At 38.0% G+C, this 24,708-nt stretch overlaps 1 protein-coding gene across 1 annotated transcript; it reads left to right on the forward strand.

The window, feature by feature from the left end:
- The first annotated feature begins 732 nt into the window (after window positions 1-732).
- On the forward strand, window positions 733-24,576 carry PI4K2B (phosphatidylinositol 4-kinase type 2 beta). Its single transcript, XM_014937084.1, has 10 exons — window positions 733-1,140; window positions 5,989-6,146; window positions 12,018-12,218; window positions 12,699-12,830; window positions 13,918-14,071; window positions 15,674-15,741; window positions 16,243-16,342; window positions 19,727-19,860; window positions 21,124-21,183; window positions 23,033-24,576. The coding sequence occupies exons 1-10, from the start codon at window positions 843-845 to the stop codon at window positions 23,204-23,206; spliced, it is 1,479 nt and encodes a 492-aa protein (XP_014792570.1). The 5' UTR covers window positions 733-842; the 3' UTR covers window positions 23,207-24,576.
- Window positions 24,577-24,708: the final 132 nt, after the last annotated feature.

Raw genomic sequence — 24,708 nt, forward strand, 5'->3', positions numbered from 1 at the left:
GGGAGGCAGAGCAGCTGGGTAGTGAAAATGATGATCTCTGGAGATCATCTAGTCCAACCCTCCCAGTATGAGGCAGAATCCCAGGTCTGTATGAGCACTCCATACGGTTTTTCCCAGTATGAGGCAAATCCCAGGTCTGTATGAGCACTCCATACGGGAAATTTTCTCCCGTATTTCTCCAAAATCTTTAAGTACTGCCCCTCTTATGTGGGGCGGTGTGGGAGATGACATCCAGCCGAGGTCTGACGCAGAAGGGTGCCGGGGTTAGAGCTGTATTCCCTTTTTTCCCATTAATAACAGGAAAATGGGTGTGGGAATAACGACAAAATATTCACCTTGGGTTTGGGCTTTCTTTTGGACATGACCACGACGGGGTCTTTTAAAGCGTGGGGAGGCAGAGCAGCTGGGTAGTGAAAATGATGATCTCTGGAGATCATCTAGTCCAACCACCTGCCAGAGCAGGTCCACCCAGAGCAGGTTGCACAGGAACGTGTCCAGGTGGGTTTGAATGTCTCCAGAGAAGGAGATCCACCACCTCTCTGGGCAGCCTCTTCCAGGGGTCTGGCACCATGACAGGAAAGAAGTTCCTCCTCATGTTTAGGTGGAACTTCTTATACCTTAAGCCCTCCGCAGTCTGGCACTCGGGGGGTCGCGGCCCCTTTAAGGCAGGTGGCGGGGGCGTGGCGCCGTGCTCCTCGCGCATGCGCGGGGCGGTGCCGGCAGCCGGGGCCGCTGAGCCGGAGGTGCCGCCGGCCGCGGTCGCCATGGGCTGCGGCGGAGGGGCCTGAGCCTGCCCGGCGGCGCCTCCTCACACCGCCCTCGGCTCCCCCCCCGCCCTTTCCATGGCGGAGCCGGCTGCTGAGGGGCGCGATGAGCGGCTGCTGCTCCTGGCGGAGCCGGCGCCTCAGGGAGGGCCTCCCTGGGGGGGCCCGCCAGGGGGGAAAGCCGCTCCCGGCGGGGCCGTGAGGCTGTGTGGGGAGCTGGGGCTCCAGGAGGAGGAGGAGGAGGAGGAGGACTCGGGTGAGGAGGACTCGGGGCCCGAGGGGGATGGAGAGGACGAGCCTCTCCTGCGGGCGTCGGGCGCAGGCCGCGGCCGCCGAGCGGGTGCCGCCTGGGAGAAGGAGCCCCGCGCCGCCGCAGGTACGGCCCGGGGCCGCCGCCTCCCCGCGGGGGAGAACCGGCGGCGGGGGCGGAGGGGTTTGCCCGGGTGTCTCCGGGAGGGAGAAGTATCCCCTGTCTTGTCCTGTCCTGCCAGCGGGGCTAGAAAAATAATCTCAGGGGACTGATGTGGGGTCGGCGTGCCGTGGCTGAGGGGATGGGGGCTCCCTGGGGTGTCCCCCCCTCACCGGGAGCTTGTTGCGAGCGTTTCTGGGAAGGCACGGTGTCGGCGAGGGGCGGAGGAGGCCGGCATGGGGGCTCGCTGGCTAGTAGCCTTGGAAGGGAAAGTTTTGTGAAGGGCTCGAAATCCAGATGCTTTGTCCTTGCGTGCAGCGCGGCACGAACTCATTTACATCTTCATCAGCGTCTCCTCTGTTGCTTCTCCTTGTTCTCTGTCTTGTGTTTTGTTGGACTTTGCTTTGTTTGTTTGTGTCGCTTTTTTTTTCTTTTTTTGTAAACTCCTGGCTTTGCATGTTTGACAGGCTTGTGTTCTGTGGTGGGACTGGCTGCTGCTTCCTGAACACTTGGCGAACTCTGTCAAGCTTTCTGTTTCTCTCACTTATTCCAGCAATTACTCGTAACCCCCCACCTTTTCATCCTGTAGAAGATATTTTTTTTACTCTGTTTCACTTCTTTGCTCCAGTCATCTGTTCACTTCTTTGTACCATCACGAGTATGAAGAGTTGTAAATGTGGGCTCTTCTGTCATACTTTTGGCTTCCATAAAAATTTGTTTGCTTTCCATGTTTCAAAATCCAGTCTTGAAGAGAGAAAGAAAAATGACGTGAAAATGCAGAAATGCGAGAACTTAAGTTATGAGTTTGAAAAGAAGCATAAGCCATTATCTAATTCTAAATATACAGGCAAGATGATAAACTAGACAATACTTATTGCTTACTTTTTTCTTTAGACTTCTAAGCTTTCTGATTCTCTGCGACTTTGAAAATAGATGTATATCTGTACATTGCTGACCGAAATCTGCGGACTTCTATTACTAGAGTAGTGTTTGCTGTTGTAATTACACCATAGGATTTCTCTCCAGAGACTGGTAAAAATTGTTCCTTTTGCAACAATAGTGTATTAAAAAAAAGTCCAAACAAAACCCCCATCAATTTGAGCAAATAAGTTATGCTAGTAACCTTTTTTTAGTAGCCATGGAGAGCTTTTGCTAGTGTACTGTGCTTAATCGTAAGAAAAAAAAAAAAATCTCATCTTTTAACTGATGGTCCCAAGAGTAAACCAGACCTGTAATGTGAACGTGCTGTTAAAAGGTTAGAGTTCTCCTGTCTTGTTCCCACAAGATGTAAGATGTGTTAATGAGACAGTGCTTCTAGCAAAGCTTAATATTTATGCTTTGGAGTGGAGACTAGAGCCGTTAGTCTTGCAGTGCTGGGGAAGTGAAGATGGTAAATGCAGAGTGCTTCTTGGGATCTGCCCCAAGAGTGTGAAAGAACATCCCAGAACTGTGAGTGATGGTGGCATCTCATCTCTTGCTCTCGTTTCCTTGTCCTTACCTTTTCTGTACACCTAACACTTGAAGGAACAGGATTGTTTCACCCGTCAGGTGGAACAAACACACACCAGATGTTATTCAGGCGTGTTATTGCAACGTGGGGAGTGTTTTCATAATGGGATTATGGTCGGAATATGAAACTCTAGAAAAAGATGGAATTGGTTGAAGGGACTACCTTTAATTATCTTAATGTTAAAATAGTATAAAGATAGTTTAGTTTTGAGGGAGCTCATACATGTTGCTATTGCAAAGTGTATTAGTTTAGCTTATGTCTTGTTAACTTGATGGAAGAAGATGTTGAAGTGTCTACATGCATTTGTATCTTCTTTGGCTCGTCCTCATTAAAGTATAGCAACTTCACGGCCTCAGGCCTTGTCCAAATTATTTTGAGAAAAGTTATTTAGCTTGTTAGTTTGTGCGTGTGATCCCTGGTCCTCTCAGTGAGAGTTCAGTGAGAAGAGTAGTTTTCAAGAGCAGCTGCAAGAAAAAAAACCTTGGTTAGTTATACATGTATGTTTAGAGACTATACTGGAATTAAATTGTGACCAAAAGTGGAATTAAACTGTGACCAAAACTTGCTTTCACAGTGGAAAGCTCGATTCAAATAATTTTTGAAGAAGAAACCTACTCGGAAAACCCTGCCACATTCAGCAAATGCTAGCTTCAATTAAAATTACTTGTTTTCATATGGAGAGTGTTGATAAACCAAATAGAAGCTTCTTAAAATCACCTGTTTCCTTGTTTTCAACCTGTATGTTTTTGTATGGCCACATCACTGTAGTAGCAGAGGGTAGCAATATTGAACAAATTGTAAGTTTCAACTTTTTTTTTTTCTCCTCTTCCTTGAAGGAGCATATGGCATGATGGGATTTGTTTGTTTTTAAACTAGATTTTTAATTGAATATATTTTTCCTGCAGTTACCTTTTCTGTTAGAAAAGACACTTAGAGATAGTTGAGGCTTGAATATGGAGTAGAACCCACTGATTCAAAGTGATTTTTTTTCCATAAAAATAAGTGTTTTGTAGGTTTGGGGGTTTATTTCCCTACCTCACTTAAGTACTTTGGCAGGGAAATCTTAGAAGTCTTTCTCTTGGTGGCTGACTATGAAATACATTTCATCATCAGATACAATCAATAAATTGCATCTTAAAATGAAACTGTAGTTTAGAGCAGAAGTATTGGCCAAGTAATCTTAACAGATTCTGATCCAGTGGGTTGTAGTTGTTGATCCTTAAGAGCGAACTGTTACTAGTTCTAAGGTTTCTCTTCCGTTGCCAACTTAGACTAAGGTTTCCTAATGTTTTATGCTTTTTAGTTGTTTTTGTTTGGAAGCCATGCTAATGTTTGTGAGGTCGTTCATGCAAGCAAGGGATAACGTTTTGGAAAACTTCGGAGAATGTACTGTGCTACAAAAAGGTGTTCCAAAACTCTTTATTATTTTTTTTATTTCACTGTCCACAATCTGTTTAGGAGCATCTTTTCTGAATGGATTCTATGTCAGTTCATTTGTCATTCCAGAAGAACGTATGTGTTTCTTTATCTTACATTTCTTCAAGTGCTGAAATAGGAACAAGGCAACTTTATCTCTAAATGTTTAATTTAGAATAATGTAGCTGTTTCTTAATGCAGAAATAAGCCCTAATGCACATACTCATTAAAATGTGCTCAGTAAGAATATGGAATAATCCTAGCCTTAAAAGATACAAGTTCTGAAACTGTAGATTTTTGTAAAGGAATAGTTTGAAAAAGCTTAAAGAGCCATAGAATTACTAAATCCTGGCAACTTCTCTTCTAATTATCTTTCTAAATGTTTGCTTAGAGTCATAGAGTTTGCATAAATGCCTGTGTAGAGCTGATCTTTTGGTTGGTATGTAAAGAAATTCTCCAAGCAGTTGATAGTGTTTTAATGTTGGAATGGTGATGGTGTGCAGTGCTTCCCTGGGATATTGGTGACACTCATCAGTGCTGTGAATAACATCACTGTGTCTTAGCAGATAACGAACATGTTAGCCAAGCTCTTAAAGGAATGGTATGATGCTGTTCTAATAGTGGGTAATGGACAGTTTACTCTCAGGTAGTTTTTTCTACAACAGGACACAAATCTTAGTAAAATTGTATATAAAATCTTTAGTGCTTCTTTTACAGGTGTGATTTTGAAGGGATTTTTTTTTTCCTTATAGTCTCCCTTACGTAAATAAAAATATCCTTGAAAACTGTAAACACTCTGCAGTGCTAGTCTCAAATTAGTTGTTGCAGATTCAGCTGATTTACTTTAAACAAAAGGTTGATTAGACCTGGGTAAATCAGCGGGAGAACTTGCACTGATTTAATGGACTGGATTTTTCAGCCTGCTATTGAATGGGCATTAGCAGGGAAGGCTGTTAGCTTTTTAATGTGTTTATTTATGTTGCTGTTAATTCCTAGTACAAATTACACTTAGGCTTGCTTGTTTTCTTATTTTTCAGGGCATACAGGACATGCTGCTGATATGAATATATTTTTAGATGATCCAGAATTTGCAGAAATTATTCTGAGAGCAGAACAAGCTATAGAGTGTGGAGTTTTTCCAGAAAGAATCTCTCAAGGATTAGTTTGAAAAAGCTTAAAGAGCTGTAGAATTACTAAATCCTGGCAACTTCTCTTCTAATTATCTTTCTAAATGTTTGCTTAGAGTCATAGAGTTTGCATAAATGCCTGTGTAGAGCTGATCTTTTGGTTGGTATGTAAAGAAATTCTCCAAGCAGTTGATAGTGTTTTAATGTTGGAATGGTGATGGTGTGCAGTGCTTCCCTGGGATATTGGTGACACTCATCAGTGCTGTGAATAACATCACTGTGTCTTAGCAGATAACGAACATGTTAGCCAAGCTCTTAAAGGAATGGTATGATGCTGTTCTAATAGTGGGTAATGGACAGTTTACTCTCAGGTAGTTTTTTCTACAACAGGACACAAATCTTAGTAAAATTGTATATAAAATCTTTAGTGCTTCTTTTACAGGTGTGATTTTGAAGGGATTTTTTTTTTCCTTATAGTCTCCCTTACGTAAATAAAAATATCCTTGAAAACTGTAAACACTCTGCAGTGCTAGTCTCAAATTAGTTGTTGCAGATTCAGCTAATTTACTTTAAACAAAAGGTTGATTAGACCTGGGTAAATCAGCGGGAGAACTTGCACTGATTTAATGGACTGGATTTTTCAGCCTGCTATTGAATGGGCATTAGCAGGGAAGGCTGTTAGCTTTTTAATGTGTTTATTTATGTTGCTGTTAATTCCTAGTACAAATTACACTTAGGCTTGCTTGTTTTCTTATTTTTCAGGGCATACAGGACATGCTGCTGATATGAATATATTTTTAGATGATCCAGAATTTGCAGAAATTATTCTGAGAGCAGAACAAGCTATAGAGTGTGGAGTTTTTCCAGAAAGAATCTCTCAAGGATCCAGCGGGAGTTACTTTGCCAAGGATCCAAAAGGGGTGAGCGTGCTACCTCCAAGTCAGAGACACTATCAGCAACGAGTTTAAAAGGGAAAGTTTAAAATTCTATTTAAATGGAAATTCATTTAAATTGTTTAATAATTTATGGTATGCCAAAGCCTATGTTGGAAAAATCAATGCAAGTAATATTTAGATTTCTAATTATGCAGCATAAGCTAAGACAAAATAGCTATTATGTCTCTGTTAGAGTTTTACCATGTTTTCCATGATCTGCACCAAAGAAATAAGGAGAAAGTAAAAGGCCCTCTTTAACATCTGAAAACAATTCAGGGATTCCTTTGTGCAGAATCTGACATTTTGTTCTTTCTATGTTTTAATTGATTTTTGACAACTGAGCTTCTGACTTGTATACTGTTTAGGTGTCTGTAGCCAAGCCTTATGTATTTTTACGTCTTTTCAGATAAGTCTTTTATTTAGGTCATGTCTCTTTCCTGCTGTACGATTGGTAGGTGGGCAAGAAGAGTGATATGAACACATCTACCTTTTTACTTGTACTTGGCTGCTGAATCTTGGAAGGATTTGGTTTCCCCTCCCTGTAGTGGTAAATGGTACCTTCAATAGTGATCATCCAAGAGGTGTCCCAAGGTTACTTTGCAACAGAGAAGTAACAGTTAACCTGAATATCTTGCTTGAAAAGTAGCATTTGGTTAGTGTTACTAGGAGAAAATGTTTCAAACATACTTTCACATTGTTCTCTTTAAAAAATCAGAACTACTTTTTCTGTTTACCGACCTGTTCCCGAAAAAGTAGACTCCCAACCCCGACACCTTTGTTAACTTGTCATATCTGTTTTTATTTTAAGCGCAATCAGCGACCTTCTGGTCTTAGGTAGATGTAGGTGTTCAGTAATCCTGAGGATCCCAGTCGTGTTAGGCGTGGAAGTTGTAACACTTTAAGTGCCTAGGTTTTCAGAACATACTCAAGATTGTTGGTCTTCCTTGCATCCCCAAAATGGCCATTTCCCATTCATTTAGGAAGTGTATATTTACTTTTTTTTAGCTTTTATTCATATTATTGGTCATTACAGAATACATTCCTGTTTTACCACTTAATTTTCATAGATGTTTGAGTTAATTCCGCTTTTCTGGTGACAGTTTTTACCCTTTATTGATGTGTGATCTTTAGAATAGTTTTGGTTTGTTTTTTTTTAGAATAAAAGATGGAAAGTGGCAGAAGTACCCCTTCAAAAATCTTTGAAGAACTGCACATTGCAGTTCATACTCCTGTGTTCCAAGAACATTTATTAGTAATGACTCCCTACGTTCTGGTGGAGGAGAGCCAAAGTAGGCTGGGAAGGAGGGGTTCTCTCTCTCTTTTTTTAAACCAGAAATTAAAAAAAAGTTAAATTCTTTCCCTAATCCCTTTGTGGGATTCTTGCTGTTGTGTACAAAATCCTGTTAATAAGAAAATCTGTTTGAAGTTTCAGCAAACTTTTAAACTTCAGGTCACTTCCCTACTTCAGTAGTTCAGCCCTTTATAGATTTTCAGGTTGTATGCTTATATATACATATTCAAACTTTATACTGTTTCTAAAGAAGTATTTTGAATTAGGATTGTCTTATTTAATATGCAGTAGGAAAAAATCTAAGTAACTGAATACTCGTCTATAACTAGCATAACTAGTGTTATGCTAAAAATGCTTTAAAACTGGTTTGGTGAGGTTTTTTTGTTTTTCTTACTGCTGTGCAGTCGATCTTTTCTTCTTAGAAAGTTACTTAGTAGAGAAATTGCTAGAAAAAAAATATCATACTTGTTCTGTATTTCCATATGTGCAAAACTGTCTTGTTTGAAGCCTCTCCAGCCTGATTTTGCAGTTTTTTGATGACTTACAAATACCTGAGAGACTCACTGTGCCCTGGGGCTAATGAGAGAGAATACTCAGTTATCATTTTTGTAACCGTAGTATTTTGGATGGAGCACCTTCTTTCTTAGGTGGTGATTTTTCTTGTTGGTTTTACTTCTATTTTGCAGTGAAGAGCTGTTTTTTGTTCCTAGTAGTTATTTCATGCAGGTCAGTTATTTGAACGAGTATTTAGGAGAAATGAAGCCTAAACACCACCAATTTTATTTAATTTTTTTTATGGGGGCTAGAACAAATTTATTGCAAAACATGAAACTATTTGCCAACGTGGGACTGTGAGAGTAATGATACCAAGTTCTCAGCTGACTTTCAATTTTGCTGTTATTCTTTGCACTAAATCTAGACCTTATCTGAATTTGTTATCCGTATTAAAGGTCTGATAAAACCTCATTTTGTCAATAGCGCGGCTCCCGTTTGCAGAATGGATTTCATATCCTGTTTGACAGAGTATTGCATCATTCTGCTTCAGACCAGTTTTGTGACTTGCTTTCTCCTATTCTTCTTGAGTAACCTCCTCTTCCTTATGCTGGGAAAGAGCTTATTAAAGACGTGCTAAGCCTTCTTACCGGCCCGCTTCTGAAGTGTTTGCCCACACTAATGCCAAGTTACAGGTAAAATAACCTGTTTCCATTAGGTCACCTTGTTCGCTGGTTTGGGCCTATCAGAAAGATAAAACTAAAATTGCCTGATGAAATTTATTAACTTTTTGCATTAGTTGTATGCTGGTATGAAGTAGTTCAGTACTTCAGCTGAAGCGTTGAATATTTCTGCATTTGTTGTTCGTTGTGTAACCAATAAAGTAAAAGACATTGTGTCTGTTACAGACTGTTTGCAACCTGTTTTTGAGAGTTTAGCTATTGGCTGTTTGGTAATGCCAATGGAGTCAGTCTAGAAATTAATTTTGATTGCAAAATTAAGACTGGCCCTTGGGAGGTTGTCTGCATATTGAGCTTTCTCTTTCTACTCTGGTCCTCAGCAGCAGAGGCTCTGCAGAATTTAGCAAGGGTCTAACTTCAGTGAAACACTGAAGTTTTGATACTATAGCACAGCAGGGTCAGGGTAAGTCATGGAATGAGCAAAGCTCTTTTTAACCGTATTTATTTTTGATACAATAGCACAGCAGGGTCCAGGTAAGTCATGGAATGAGCAAAGCTCTTTTTTCAAAGCTGGCAGTTTGTAGGAAGTATTATCCAAAGAGTCATAGAATCCTAGAATTGTCCAGGTTGGAAGGGACCTTCAAGATCATTTAATCCAACCATCAACGTAACTCTGATTAAAAAACCCCATCACTAAACCATGTCACCAAGCACCATGCCAACTCGTCTTTTGAATACCTCCAGATTCCTCAACCATTTCCCTGGGCAGCTCATTCCAATGCTTGATAACCTTTTCTGTGTAGAAATTTTTCCTAATATCCAATCTGAACCTCCCCTGGCACAACTTGAGGCCGTTTCCTCTTGTCCTGTTGCCTGTGACTTGGGAGAAGAGACCGACCCCACCTTTCTCCACCCTCCTTTCAGGGAGTTGTAGAGAGCAAGGTGGTCTCCCCTCAGCCTCCTTTTCAGATTTAGAATGATTCAGAAAAGAGATGATTAAGGATTTGGCATATACTGCCAAATACATCGCGATGTTTCTTGGAAACGAAAAAATGCTGGTTTTGTTTTGAGCAGGTAGATATCTGTGATTCAACAGGAAAAAAATAACTTCTTAACAATTCTAAACCTGACATTAGAATTTAGGCTAAACTCGTATACCAAGTAAATTCCGTTGCCAAAGTGTTATGACTTAAAAAAAAAAATAATAAAGTATTCAGAGAACACTAGAATTTTGGCTAAAGTCGTATACCAAGTAAATTCAGTTTCCAAAGTGTTATGACTTACAATAAATATTCTATGCAACTTGAAAGGCCAAGATATTCTCTGAATACTTTATTATTTTTTTTTTAAGTGTAACCTTTTCCGCGGGTCTAAATTGAATTGTGTCTGTGCAGCATCTTGGCTTTTTAAGTTGCATAGAATATTTATTTTAAGTGTAACCTTTTGCGCGGGTCTAAATTGAATTGTGTCTGTGCAGTTGCATGGAACTGATGATTTTAAATGTAATCGTACTGTAATCAGCATACTGAAAACAAGAGAATTTTTGTCAATTTGTTTCCTGCACCTGCTGACAGGAAAATTTTATAGGATGAATGCAAATAGTGATACTTCAAAATTTATTTCTCCCGGTAGTTGATGGGGATGAATTGAAATCAGTGGACAATATGGGTGATGGTTACTAATGCCTGGTGTTTTGTGGAATCTGCTTACAAACTGAATGAAACAAGTTCTCTGTAGTTTGTCTTGGACAATCCTTGGACTCGTTAGATTTTCTTGGACAAAGTGGGTGAAAATTCTCTGGATGCTGGAACAAGGGGTCAGGTCCTCTTTCTCATCGAGTAGAATCAGCAGGGGCTGCAGCAAAATGCTGTTTTTTGACTGCCAGCAAATGTTTTTGTGACTTAATAGTGTAAATCAGCTATGAGTGTTGGTGCAACGACAATGTTTAGCTTACTGAGAGATAAAGAAAAAAGTTAAAATAAGGATTCAGGGAAGTACTAATACGTGAAAATACTTCTTAAGCGACAATGTTTAGCTTACTGAGAGATTCACTTTTTTTTTTTAAATAAGGATTCAGGAAAGTACTAATACGTGAAAATACTTCTTAAGCAGTTGTTCTTAATTATGGTCCTGTAAGAAGGAATGAAGATACAGCATTTCTACAGCGTTTCACTTGAGCTTCAGAAGAGTCATGACGTGAACTTTATGTACCAGGCTAAAGTTTATCACAGACGGTTGGAAGGTGATATGTTTTAGCGTGGTGATAATCTTGTGGTTTGAGGTTAACTAAGAGAGAATCACGTGTAGGAGGCTCCTTGAGAAATCACCTATTAGTGCCCGTCTTGTGGAGCAGGATTGTCTTAACATGATTCCTGAGGGATGTCTAAGTAACTTCTTGTTAGCGACATCCTGTTTTGGAGACTCCACAACCTGGAAGTCTGGTCTAGTCTTGAGCCACTCTTAAGGTTCAAAAGGCTTTTTTTCTTTGCAACTTATCTGCTGGGATTTAAGCCTATCATTTCTTGGCTTGTTAACAGTCAATGTGTTTGTTTCTTTTTTCTCTATAGCAACCTGTTCCATGGTTCATTGTGCCCCGTTTTCTCTTAGGCTAAACAATCCCTCTTCATATGGTTTTTCATTATTTGCATTTTTTTGTGCTTATTCTCATTGTTTTTTCAGCTTTCTTTGGTTTGTTAACAGATCTCTTGAAGCATAGCATCCAAAATCTTATGCAGTACCAATAATTTTAAGTACCAGTAATTTTAAGCTTTATTACATGTCTCCAAGGCAGCTGATAGTGTGAGCTGTTGTCAGGTTTGAGTTGAGGAATCTACAGCAGTGGTAAACGACACCACTCTTTAGAATTGCAAAGTGCAGAATGTTTTGATCCATTCTAACTGAAAGCAATAAATAAAATAGATATAAAAGAGAAAAGGTAACGTTTGATTATTAGCATTCTGTATGTTTCTCACTTTCCTGGAACCATTATGTCTCTGTCTGAAATATCTTGTCAATGAGTTAATTGGTGGGCTGAAAATTATTTTTAAAACTACTTTTCAAACCTCCTTTGTTGAAAACTTAGAATATATAAATATATATGCATTCTAAAATGTGGTCTTCTGATTTTGAAAAACTAGTGAATGTTAGCTGTTTTAGATTTTCTCTTATGAAGAGATTATTTTGAATTTGTACTCCTCCTAGGCAAGCATTTGATGATAGATATATTTGGAATACCATTTTGTTAGTTTTATTATTTCATCATTTAAAAGGAACAACTGTAAAATGCAATGTATGATATCTAAAATTATGTTGAAAATTAGTTATTTGAAAGTATTGGCGAATCTTTTGCAACTCAAAGCATTCATATTTTGATTTTTATATTATTTATCCTAGAAAATTATTGGAGTGTTCAAACCAAAATCTGAAGAGCCTTATGGACATCTAAATCCCAAATGGACCAAATATTTTCACAAAGTTTGTTGTCCTTGCTGCTTTGGCAGAGGCTGCCTTGTTCCAAATCAGGGATACCTCTCTGAAGCTGGTGCCTATCTTGTGGATGACAAGCTGGGGCTAGGAGTTGTACCCAAAACTAAGGTAAAAGTTAAAATGCATATATTATTAAATACATAAATATACATAAATATATAGTGACTGATTTGTCAGTCCCTGGACTGTAGGTGTGGAGATGTGCTTGTATATCCTGCTCATTTATAAACTATTCTAAGTCCAAAGATGCAGTGGCTTGGTGTAGATACAGTGATTATGATTTTTGTTTGAAAGGAGAAGGTTGTGATCTGAATTGAATCTCTCCTTTGTAACTACTTCAGTTCCTAGCATTTTTTGACACTTTTGTACTTCATGTTTTGGTGAGATGCATCAGAATTGCAAAAAGCAGCATATAAAGATTCCCTTTTTGAGAGCTGTCAACTAGCAAATATTCAACTTTTCATATAAAATTTGTCTGTTGGAAATGCCTGATGCTTCCCTTTTTTGACAACCAAGCATAAAATATTAAAATTCTTAATTGAAATAATAAGGGATTCTGAGCTGTGGTTTTAACTTTCATATTTTCAGGTTGTCTGGCTTGTCAGCGAGACCTTTAATTACAGTGCAATAGATCGTGCAAAGTCAAGAGGAAAGAAATATGCTTTAGAGAAAGTGCCAAAAGTTGCTAAAAAATTTAATCGAATTGGACTACCTCCTAAGGTAAGATGGAAAATTACTTTCTTGTTGTTTTCCTGATTCTTATACAAAACTTTGAATGGAAAAAACAAGAATATTTGTAGGTAACTTCAGTAGTAGAAGAAAAAACTTGTTGAAAACTGTTTTTGGATGACTGGTTTGATAAATATGACTGTTTCTATGCAAAATCTATCTACTCTGTTATGTCATTCCTTCATTTGAACTACTTTAATAATCTTGACACTTTTTGTATCAGTCTGCAATCTAGCTTTCTGCTGGAGAAGTAACATGTTAAAATGTTGTACATCTGTTACTGTTTGGGGTTTTTTTTTGACTGTTTAGTACATTTCATTTCAGTATCGTGTTTTTATATATTGTCTATTTTTTTCTCCCCTGCAATTTATTCTTTTGTTTTTCCTAAATCTTTTTTTTTCTTCTGTTTGTTTTATTTTTGTAGGTATCCTATAGTTGTGTTCATCCTCCCTTTTGTCTTGTGTGCAGTACTCCACTGACTAAAACCTTACATCTTTCTTGCCTAATGAGCCTTAGTGTATCCCCAAAATATGTTCTACTCCTAAACTTTTAAAACACGGGTTACGTACAGCTTGGGTAACCCACTTCTGTCACTTCCCAGCAGTTTGGATCCATGTGATATACGTTATGCAAGTTTTTATGAGGGTGGTTGTTCCACGTGCTGCCTGTTTATCCACGTCCCTGCATGTGTGCTTCTGCCTGCATTTTACCTCTCGAATATCAGTTACCTTTTCAGTTTTAACCTTGAGCACCTGTCCTGTTGCCCACACACGTGGGGCCTGTGCCATCTGTAATTTATTTTTTTTTCTTGGATTTTTTTGGGAAATGTATTTCAGCTGTTTTGATGCAAATATTATTTGTCTTGAAAAAATGATTAATGCTGCTGTTCTCATCAATGAAACTTAAAAGCTTTTCAGAGAGGAAGATTTTTCTCCTGTAATTTTTGGTGAGTTTCCTATGAACTACTGAACCAAGTGTTTCCAATCAAAAAAGACAATAGATACTCTTCTTCCTCTTTGTCTCAAATATCGTGGCCCACCCAAGTGCATTTTCCATAAGCAGTTTCTTACTGTTCCAGGTTGGCTCCTTCCAGCTGTTTGTTGAAGGATACAAGGAAGCTGAGTACTGGCTCAGGAAGTTTGAAACTGATCCTTTACCTGAGAACACGAGGAAAGAGTTTCAGTCACAGTTTGAAAGATTGGTTATCTTGGATTATGTCATCAGAAATACAGGTATTTGTTAGTGTTGATCTAGTTTTGTGAAGCAGAAGCAGTAAGCAGTGCTGGCTGAAAGCTGTGGAGGAAAGCTTTTAATGCATTTCAGATCCTTTTCTTGCAATTGAAAGCCAGAATGTTGCATTTTAAACTTGAGAAAATTTACTTTGGACTCCAACATTAAATATTGCAATATGACAAAATCCAAACAACCCTTTTTAGCTGTTAAGTGTTATTTTTAAGCAATGTGAGATTCCAAGAATGAATACTTTCATTATGCTTTAATTCTGTCAGCAGGCTATTAACTGTCTGTTTCCCCTGATTAGGATAAGGGTGGTGGGGTTTCAGGAACCATAAGAATAAGCCATGACAACCATCTTTTTTATGCTAAGCTGGAGCCCATAACAGCACAGTTTCACATCAGTGCAAACCAGTTCATACTCATTGTGACCAGGCACTGAAGTATAGTTGGGGTGTATATCCCTGTTTTTCTGCATTCTTTTTTCCTTCACTGAGATGCTGAGACTCCTCTGTTGGCTGTGTAGCTGATTTATTTCCTCAAGAATCCAAAGGCAGGTTTATGTTTAAAATACTTCCGTTGCTGCTCTGTCAGAAAGCGGGCAGCTTTCCACTTCTTCAGGAATACCAGCTCTAGTTCATTTTCCTTTCCTTGAATTCATTTATTAGAAAGGAATGCAGTTGAAAATGAGTCACTCTAACGTGGCTTTTTAGAAGCAAACTAAAAGAAGAAAGTTTCCTAAGAATGTAATACTTTCTAGAGGCTGCTGTGGTCTGTCAGCTTTATCAAGTAGATCCCAGCGTTTCCCGACAATTACTGTCCTGTCACTTTCTTAACGTTGTAAGGAAAATACTTAAAATGCAAAACCTCATTACGTGGATGGTTTTACCTTCATCTCATGTATGTAATCATGATAAAACATGAAAATCTTCTGATGGATGCTTAACCAAACTTAAGGGAGCACCTTAAGATGACAAGGACCTACAAACCCATATAACCATCCTATATCTGAACGACCTTGTCAAAGCCTTCAGTGTCTCACTTTTGTCTGAATGGTGCAGACATTTTTAGCATCTGAATGACTCTTTGGTTTCCACCCCCCTCTATCTTTGAACGGTATGTCTTCTCCATGTAGTCAAACACGGAACTATCTGTAATTTTGGAGGGCCTCTCCCTTTCTCTGGCAGCATTAAAACAAGCTTAAAAAGTCAGTTATAGTGGTTGCTGCTGCTGCCGCCAGTCTTTTTCCCAGGAAAATCTACTACAGCCAGTCTTTCTGCATAAAAATGGGTGAAAACAGTTTCTCTTCGCTTTCATGACAGTTTGCTGATTTTTGCTGGTATTTCAGCCAGTTGGGGAAACTAAAGCAGTAATACATAACTAAAGACACTTGGTAAAATTTTGGTCTTTCCGCTAAACCAGTTGTCTCAAACATTTCAGTAAAGCTAAACCCCAAGTACTGTGATGGGGGGAAAAAACTTTTTGAACAGTTTTGCCTGACTCCTTTGGTAAATTCTCAATTTACAACATCAGTCATTGTGTATCATTTTAAATGATGATGTCTTTATAAATGACATATTGTGACATTTTCTTGTTTAAAGACAGAGGTAACGATAACTGGCTAGTCAGGTACGAAAAACAAGATGATGGACTTGATCTGTCAGATAAGGTAAGAAAATCATACCTTGTAACCTGTGTTCTTTAAATTGTTTAGTTTTATAACTTGGTCTCGCCGGGGATTAAGCTCGTGACTTTAATACTGGTATGTGGTCTCAAGAAATACGATAGCTGCAAATTATTTTAGGTGAAAAGATTGAAAAGATATTTGGACTAGACTAGTCTGGATAGAACAGTGCTGGAAATTATTTTTATTGTTCTGTATTTTTTCTTTAGCTTGGGCTATAAAAATAATTAAAAAAAGCTGCCCACTGTTGCTCAAGCACGTTTCTTCAGCTATTTATGCACTCTGCTCATCTTGTATGTAGTGGAAGAGCTCCTTTTTAATGGTGGTAGAGTAAGAATTATGTGTGTTGGAGTTTATTTGGATATTCCTTTAAAGTTGACTTTAAGCAGTGAAGCTAAAACATATATTATTTAGTATTTTTAATGTTTTTTCACTATTTTTGTAAGCATTTAGGTATCACTTATTTTTGAAATATTCCTTCCGTAGGATAGCCAATGGACTATAACTAAAGAATCTACTATTAAAATTGCTGCAATTGACAATGGTTTAGCATTTCCTTTTAAGCATCCTGATGAGTGGAGGGCATGTAAGTATTGCATTTGTCAATCATCTTCCTTTTGGGAGAGAACTTCCAAATAAGTATTTTTTTTATGTGGGTTATTGGAGTAACAAACTAAGTAGTCATCACTGTAGTTATATATTGAATTTTTAAATAATGTGCTCTTCTTCAGAAAGTTAGCGACAAATGCCATTTTTGCAATGGCATATGAGATTTAGTCCTTGTTCATATTTTTTTACCCTTATACCTTTAAACAATATTAATGCACTAGTATGTTTATGAGTATCTGTGTGTGTGAGCTGACTGGTGGTGGAACTGGAAAAACTCAGTGAAGTGTTTGTCAAGTGTGTTTTCTTGAAAACCATGGTAGAAAATTGAGTGCAAGGATATGCCAGTTGTCTCTTCAACAGCCAAATTTCTCTTTCAATACAAAGGGTGCTGTTGTGGTTGAACAAGTAGACAAGTTACATGTTATTTTTCACTTGTTCTCAGCTTTAGCTTACTTATTAGAAGTAAATTTTTGAGCAGGCTGCAAATTGATATTACTGTTAAAGCTAAATTGCTTCTGACACATCTCTGTTTATAGCTCAAAGGGAAATGCCCAACAGGGTTTACAATTATTTCTGTTGACTATTAGCCAATCAGGTAATTACAGCAGTTAAGCGTGGGCTAGTTTTGAGGTCAAAAGGCTAGTTAATTACCCCACCCAGAGCTCTGTATATCTTGGTACTCAGTAGTTACTGTCCTACATATCTCTTGCCTACAGTCACTCCTGCAGCTGTTCTAGAGACGTGGCAATTACTGCTTATTTTATACCATCTTTTACTTCAGCATCCAAAGTAATAATCTTGGATGGTACTTTAGAGTTCTTTTGCAGTTGGACAGTTCTGTAAAGGTAAACTTGTAGTACAATGTTGTTTAAAATTGCAGACTCGTGAGGGGTAGAGGATGTTTTCTTGATGACTAGAGTTGGTTGATCATCGGACAATCTCCTCAAAGCCAGAGAACAGCCTGTCCGAAAGGCAGGGAGTTGGTCCAGCATAGATGAATGGGGAACTCCTGACTGAGCTGGGACACAAAAATTAAGTTAATTTAAAAAAAAAAAAAAGGATGTAGAGAGTCCCCTGGAAAAAATAGAGACTTTGTGCAAAAGTGCAAGAATGAAGTCTGGAAAGTCGAAGCTCAGCTGGAGCAAAGCTAGCAGAGGACATGAAGGGCAACATGAAAGGCTTAAGTTAATTAGAAGTGAGAGTGAGACTGAAGAAAAGTGCAGCAAGGACATAAAGACAAAAGGCTTAAGAAAGAGCAAGTTACTTAATGCTGACTGCCTCAGTTTTCAATTGGGAGATTTGCTCTCAGGCTCTTAGGTCTCAGAGCTGTGCGAATGAATTGTCACCCAGTGCAGTATCTCTTGAAAAAGCTGTTCAATAGTAATTATGTGAAAAGTTACGAATGTTTTTCACAGTGTGCTTAGAAGAAGGCATTTTAATAAACTAAAGATTAAAAAGCAGTAGCTATTTTTTGTATGTGGGTTATTGGAGTAACAAACTAAGTAGTCATCACTGTAGTTATATATTTTATATGGGTTACTGGAGTAAGAAACTAAGTAGTCATCACTGTAGTTATATATTGAATTTTTAAATAATGTGCTCTTCTTCAGAAAGTTAGCGACAAATGCCATTTTTGCAATGGCATATGAGATTTAGTCCTTGTTCATATTTTTTTACCCTTATACCTTTAAACAATATTAATGCACTAGTATGTTTATGAGTATCTGTGTGTGTGAGCTGACTGGTGGTGGAACTGGAAAAACTCAGTGAAGTGTTTGTCAAGTGTGTTTTCTTGAAAACCATGGTAGAAAATTGAGTGCAAGGATATGCCAGTTGTCTCTTCAACAGCCAAATTTCTCTTTCAATACAAAGGGTGCTGTTGTGGTTGAACAAGTAGACAAGTTACATGTTATTTTTCACTTGTTCTCAGCTTTAGCTTACTTATTAGAAGTAAATTTTTGAGCAGGCTGCAAATTGATATTACTGTTAAAGCTAAATTGCTTCTGACACATCTCTGTTTATAGCTCAAAGGGAAATGCCCAACAGGGTTTACAATTATTTCTGTTGACTATTAGCCAATCAGGTAATTACAGCAGTTAAGCGTGGGCTAGTTTTGAGGTCAAAAGGCTAGTTAATTACCCCACCCAGAGCTCTGTATATCTTGGTACTCAGTAGTTACTGTCCTACATATCTCTTGCCTACAGTCACTCCTGCAGCTGTTCTAGAGACGTGGCAATTACTGCTTATTTTATACCATCTTTTACTTCAGCATCCAAAGTAATAATCTTGGATGGTACTTTAGAGTTCTTTTGCAGTTGGACAGTTCTGTAAAGGTAAACTTGTAGTACAATGTTGTTTAAAATTGCAGACTCGTGAGGGGTAGAGGATGTTTTCTTGATGACTAGAGTTGGTTGATCATCGGACAATCTCCTCAAAGCCAGAGAACAGCCTGTCCGAAAGGCAGGGAGTTGGTCCAGCATAGATGAATGGGGAACTCCTGACTGAGCTGGGACACAAAAATTAAGTTAATTTAAAAAAAAAAAAAAGGATGTAGAGAGTCCCCTGGAAAAAATAGAGACTTTGTGCAAAAGTGCAAGAATGAAGTCTGGAAAGTCGAAGCTCAGCTGGAGCAAAGCTAGCAGAGGACATGAAGGGCAACATGAAAGGCTTAAGTTAATTAGAAGTGAGAGTGAGACTGAAGAAAAGTGCAGCAAGGACATAAAGACAAAAGGCTTAAGAAAGAGCAAGTTACTTAATGCTGACTGCCTCAGTTTTCAATTGGGAGATTTGCTCTCAGGCTCTTAGGTCTCAGAGCTGTGCGAATGAATTGTCACCCAGTGCAGTATCTCTTGAAAAAGCTGTTCAATAGTAATTATGTGAAAAGTTACGAATGTTTTTCACAGTGTGCTTAGAAGAAGGCATTTTAATAAACTAAAGATTAAAAAGCAGTAGCTATTTTTTGTCAGTTCTTCAGTATGAGTCAAAAATCTTTCAGATGTTTGATTGCAGCCATTATTTTGCTCCAAAGACACTGCAATAATAAACTAGGAGAAAGCCTTTATTGTTGCGTATGCTACTTTAATTTATATACCCTTTTTTTTGCATAGTGCCTCAACTAAATATTTATTACTTAAAATATATTTTTGCTGTTTGGAAAAAAGGCTAAGTCACTGTAAAGCTGCTTTTGTAACTATAGCCAAAGGGGTATGTGGGGTAACAACATTGTGAAAAATGGTGTGTTGCTGAGAACTTCCAGTAGGCAGCAGAGTCCTTTGTCAGTGGTAAGCTGACACTTTTAATTTTTGCAATATTTAATTTTTGCCTGTTGTTAGTCAATAAATGTACTGTTTTTCTGCATTAGATCCCTTCCACTGGGCTTGGCTGTCTCAAGCGAAAGTTCCTTTCTCTCAGGAGACCAGAGACTTAGTTCTTCCTCGCATTTCTGATATGAACTTCGTACAGGATCTTTGTGAAGATCTTTATGAACTATTTAAGGTGAATCGAGTGTTTCTTTGAGTAGAGCATTACTGAAATGGTTAATATCTGTAATGGAATGATTAGAACGTTTTTCTTTTTATGACTTCAACTTTTGTATGTTGTAATGCTTCTGCTATTTTAGATTTATCAATGGCATGGTGGAAAGGGTTTATGTAAATAGGAGGAAACTGTGTCACTAATGAGGTTAATTGATAAAAATCAGCTCATCTGAAAACAAAATCGTCTACTATATACCTATTTCAAATAATCGCTTAAAGATAGTTAACTTCTATAGCACAAATCTGTGTAAAAACTCCATTTAATGTACCTGTGTGGTGTGTATACACTTAAGATAAACTGTGGCAACTTGTATTTAATGTGGCAAATATGTGGCAATCATGTATTTAATGTAACAAAGTTACTGAGGCAACTTGAGGCAATCATGTATTTAATGTAACAAAGTTACTGCACACCTTTCATATACTTAATCTTATATAAATATGTTGTGTCAGGTTGATGCTGAAATCTTGACCATGTAAGTCAAATTTATTTTAAAGATACTGATTGATGTGAGATGGAGTGTCCTTCACTGAAACATTCCATAACCGTGTAAGTCAAATTTATTTATAAAGATACTGATTGACATGAGAAGGAGTGTCCTTCACTGAAACATTCCATAACCAATTGTGTAAGGTGTTCAAGTGAAATAGGCCAAATAATCAGGATGGAAAGAAATGGAAACTTTAAACTTCCAATGAAAATGCAGCTGTAATGTCAAAACTGGATCCTGAAACACATTTGCAATATTTGTGTCCAATTGTGTAAGGTGTTCAAGTGAAATAGGCCAAATAATCAGGATGGAAAGAAATGGAAACTTTAAACTTCCAATGAAAATGCAGCTGTAATGTCAAAACTGGATCCTGAAACACATTTGCAATATTTGTGTTTTTGACTCAGTTGTATTCAAAGTGACTCTGGGTTGTCTGTTAAACCCAGTAGAAGTTGAAGTATTTAATAAATCTGAAGGGGTGACAAATAGACCTTTTTGTGGCTCATACTATGACTATTTGAAGCTTCAAAAAATTATTCAAATGTTGGTAAATATGACTATGCATATTATGAAATTGATTCATTTAGACTATTTGAAGCTTCAAAAAAATTATTAAAATGTTGGTAAATACGACTATGCATATTATGAAATTGATTCATTTACGTGCTAAATACATAGCTAAAAAGAAATGGGTCATTTCCTATAATAACTGTTTGTTTTCTTTATTAAAGACTGACAAAGGATTTGACAAGGCTACTTTTGAAAACCAAATGTCTGTTATGAGGGGGCAGGTAAGACTTATTTTTTTTTTTTACATTTTTATTTATGTATTTGATTTGTCATCACTTTTCTGTTGTTTTTTTAAAGCTACAAAAACTGTCTCTGAAACACACTTGAAGGTATTTTCATCTGAGAAGACTAAATGATTTTTTTTTTTTTTTTTTTACATTTTTATTTATGTATTTGATTTGTCATCACTTTTCTGTTGTTTTTTTAAAGCTACAAAAACTGTCTCTGAAACACACTTGAAGGTATTTTCATCTAAATTTGTCATCACTTCTGTTGTTTTTTTTAAAGCTACAAAAACACTGACTCTGAAACACACTTGAAGGTATTTTCATCTGAGAAGACTAAATTTGTTTCTAGAGTTTGTTCTTATTTGCGTATAGAGGAGACAGCACACAATGTATACTGATTATTGTTTTTTATTTTTATAGAAGAATATTTTCCTAAATAATTATTTTTTATTGGTTTTGCGGGGACCAGGGGAGGACATAATACCTATATATTCCTAGGAGGTATTTTGAAAGTGAAACACTGGAGAAGACTCAAACTTTTATGGAAAATTTGGTGGGTAATTTTGTTACGTGATTAAAATTAATGTGACTTTATTTTGGAGTGTAACTCGATAGTTGAAATACCTCCCATAAGAAAGCAATGTTAGGTAATAAAATTTCTTAGTCCTGGCAAATGTCAGAACCATACTTGAAACCAATCCAGCCATTTTCAGATTGAAAATTTGATGATAGTTAAGTGTGGTTTGGTTTTGTGGCGTTTTTTTAACACTGAAACAATAGAGGAGGATTTCTCCATCTTCCTGTTTTAAAATTGAAGACTGGTGTGACATACTGGAAAACAAGCTTTAGCGAAGAGTAAGTTTTTTTTAACACTGAAACAATAGAGGAGAAGGATTTCTCCATCTTCCTGTTTTAAAATCGAAGACCGGTGTGATATACTGGAAAACAAGCTTTAGCGAAGAGTAAATTATGTAGTTTGTTGCAGGCATAAAAGAGTGATTTGGGAAAATGTAAGGGAAATGGACTAGATAAATTCATAGTCCTATTTGTCCTGAATTTATTGAAAGTGACTTCTGTGTTCATAAATTCAGTGTGGATAGTTTAAAGCCAGACACTCACAGTTCCTAGACAGGCTTAATCTCACCTCTCTCTGTAGAGTTTCCTCTATCAAGAAGTACCTTGCCCAAGGCTGTAGCTCTGCTCAAACATAACCCCAGTTAACATTAGTTTTGTGTGGTGGCCAACAGCCAGCAAACCTTACCTAGTTCAGAAATAAATCCTATAATTCAACTTATTGAATTCTTCTTTTATGAGAAGTTTGTGCAGTCAATGGACGGTCACTTATGAAGTATTCATCCATTTTAAAATGTGTTTAAAACACCGCGCTGTGTGGCGTGTTCAACACACTGAAGGGAAGGGATGCCATCCAGAGGGACCTGGACAGGCTTGAGAGGTGCGCCCATGCAAACCTCATGAAGTTCAGCCAAGCCAAGTGCAGGTTCCTGCACCTGGGACATGACAACCCCAGGCACAAATACAGGTAGGGTGGGGAATGGCTGGAGAGCAGCCCTGAGGAGAAGGACTTTGGAGTGTTGGTTGACGAGAAGCTCAACGTGAGTCGGCAGTGAGTCTTCAGCCTTTCTTCGTAAGACAGATGCTCCAGGCCCCTCACCATCTGTGTAGCCCTCTGCTGTACCCTCTCCAGCAGTTCCCTGTCCTTCTTGAACTCACTGATGCTCCAGGCCCCTCACCATCTGTGTAGCCCTCTGCTGTACCCTCTCCAGCAGTTCCCTGTCCTTCTTGAACTGGGGAGCCCTCACCTTATCTGCTTTTACTCTTTCAGATACTAAACCTTACTCAGGCATTGAAGGATGAAAAAAGTCCCCTCCAGCTGGTGCAGATGCCGCGGGTGATCGTGGAGCGAAGCAGCACTGGAAGCCAGGGCCGGATCGTTCACCTGAGTAATGCCTTCACACAGACCTTCCACAGCAGGAAGCCTTTCTTTTCCTCCTGGTAGCAACAACAACAACAAAAAAAAACCAAACACGTGGGAAGAGTAAACTTCTCAACTTTCAAAAGCTACTTCTGTGTAAAGGCTCCGCAATAATGTCCTTCTGCTGTACGCCAAGAGCTCTGACTGCCGACACCTCAGAACTTAAATCCTAAAGACTTAAGAAATGTATTTTGAATGTAATAAGTTTACAATTTTTTTTTCTTAAAATTGTGAATTCTTATGTCAGGGAATGAGAAGAACTTGTCCATATTGTATTTTTCTAGGCTAAATTAATGTATTCTGAATAAGGGAAGATACACAGTTTGCATACGCTGAGAAACTACTTTTGAATACAAGAGGAATTCTTTTTCTTTAATATAAATATGAGAAGCTCTACACTAGCCATTTCTTTTTATATGGGCTTTAAAGAAGAAGCAAAAAGTGCAGAGAATGTTCTCTTTTGATTGTGAAAATGCTTTTCCTTGGAATTTCTTCCTCATATTTTAAGCTGTTTATAGATTTTTTTTCATAGGCTACTTACTTGAAAAGTCATGCACTAAGAAAAAAATACAAAAACAACTTTCCTTCACAGACAAGTGAAAGAAAAGAAGGGAAAAAACCTACTCTAAGTAGGTTGTTTGGGTTTTTTTTTGCAGAGGGACCAAAAATAGTTAAATTGCAGCAAAATTCAACCTGAGCAAGTACACACAGTTCCTACTGTGACAAAATAAACTGGGTGTACAGTTCTGGGGGTTGAAATTTCACCTGTAGCTTTTAAAAAAAGTGCTGTATTTAAGCCCAGGTAGGAAGAAGGGTGGTCTTTCTTTTACAGAGCCATTGCAAGATGGAATTGCACCACGTTGTCTTGGGTTTGTGTCCCTGGGTGGTCACCAGGGTGGTTGTGCTCCATTGGTGACAGGAGCACCTGTGTGTTTGTCACAAAGCCAGCCTGCCTTCTGAATATCTATCTGTTATTTTTTGACTGGGAAAAAAAAATAATTAAAAAAATACTGTAATAGGTAGAGCACAGAGACTTCTTATCGTGCCCTCACCCGGTTGCCATTTGCGTTTTTCTGATTAATTTATGTGGTCTAAGACTTCAATGGTTGTTTCTAGATCTGTGGCTTTAAGTAACACGGTAAATATTGAGGGGTTTTTTTTGTTAATTTTCTGGACATTTAAGACTGGGAATGGGAGGAGAAATTGCTGCTTTTACGAAACTTTCAGTATTTCAGACGTTGCTGTATTTTGTAATTCTAAGCAATACTGTTGAACTCAAAAAGAAAAATAAAAAAAAATAAAATGCTTGTATTTTATATAATTTTGGGTGGATGTAAATATTAATGTAGTATGTCTGCAATCCACGTGAGCAATTAAAACGTTTAAGCCTTAAATGTAAAACTCCCTTCAAAATACGACCAACTTTATAAACTCTCCATGATTGGTTTTTATCCCAACAGTTTATTAAGAAACTGAAGACGGTGTTTATGTGCGAAATACATGTCGTAGTCTTAAAATGCAGGGGT

Source organism: Calidris pugnax, unplaced genomic scaffold, assembly GCF_001431845.1.
Source record: "Calidris pugnax isolate Ruff unplaced genomic scaffold, ASM143184v1 scaffold49, whole genome shotgun sequence".
Lineage (NCBI taxonomy): Eukaryota > Metazoa > Chordata > Aves > Charadriiformes > Scolopacidae > Calidris > Calidris pugnax.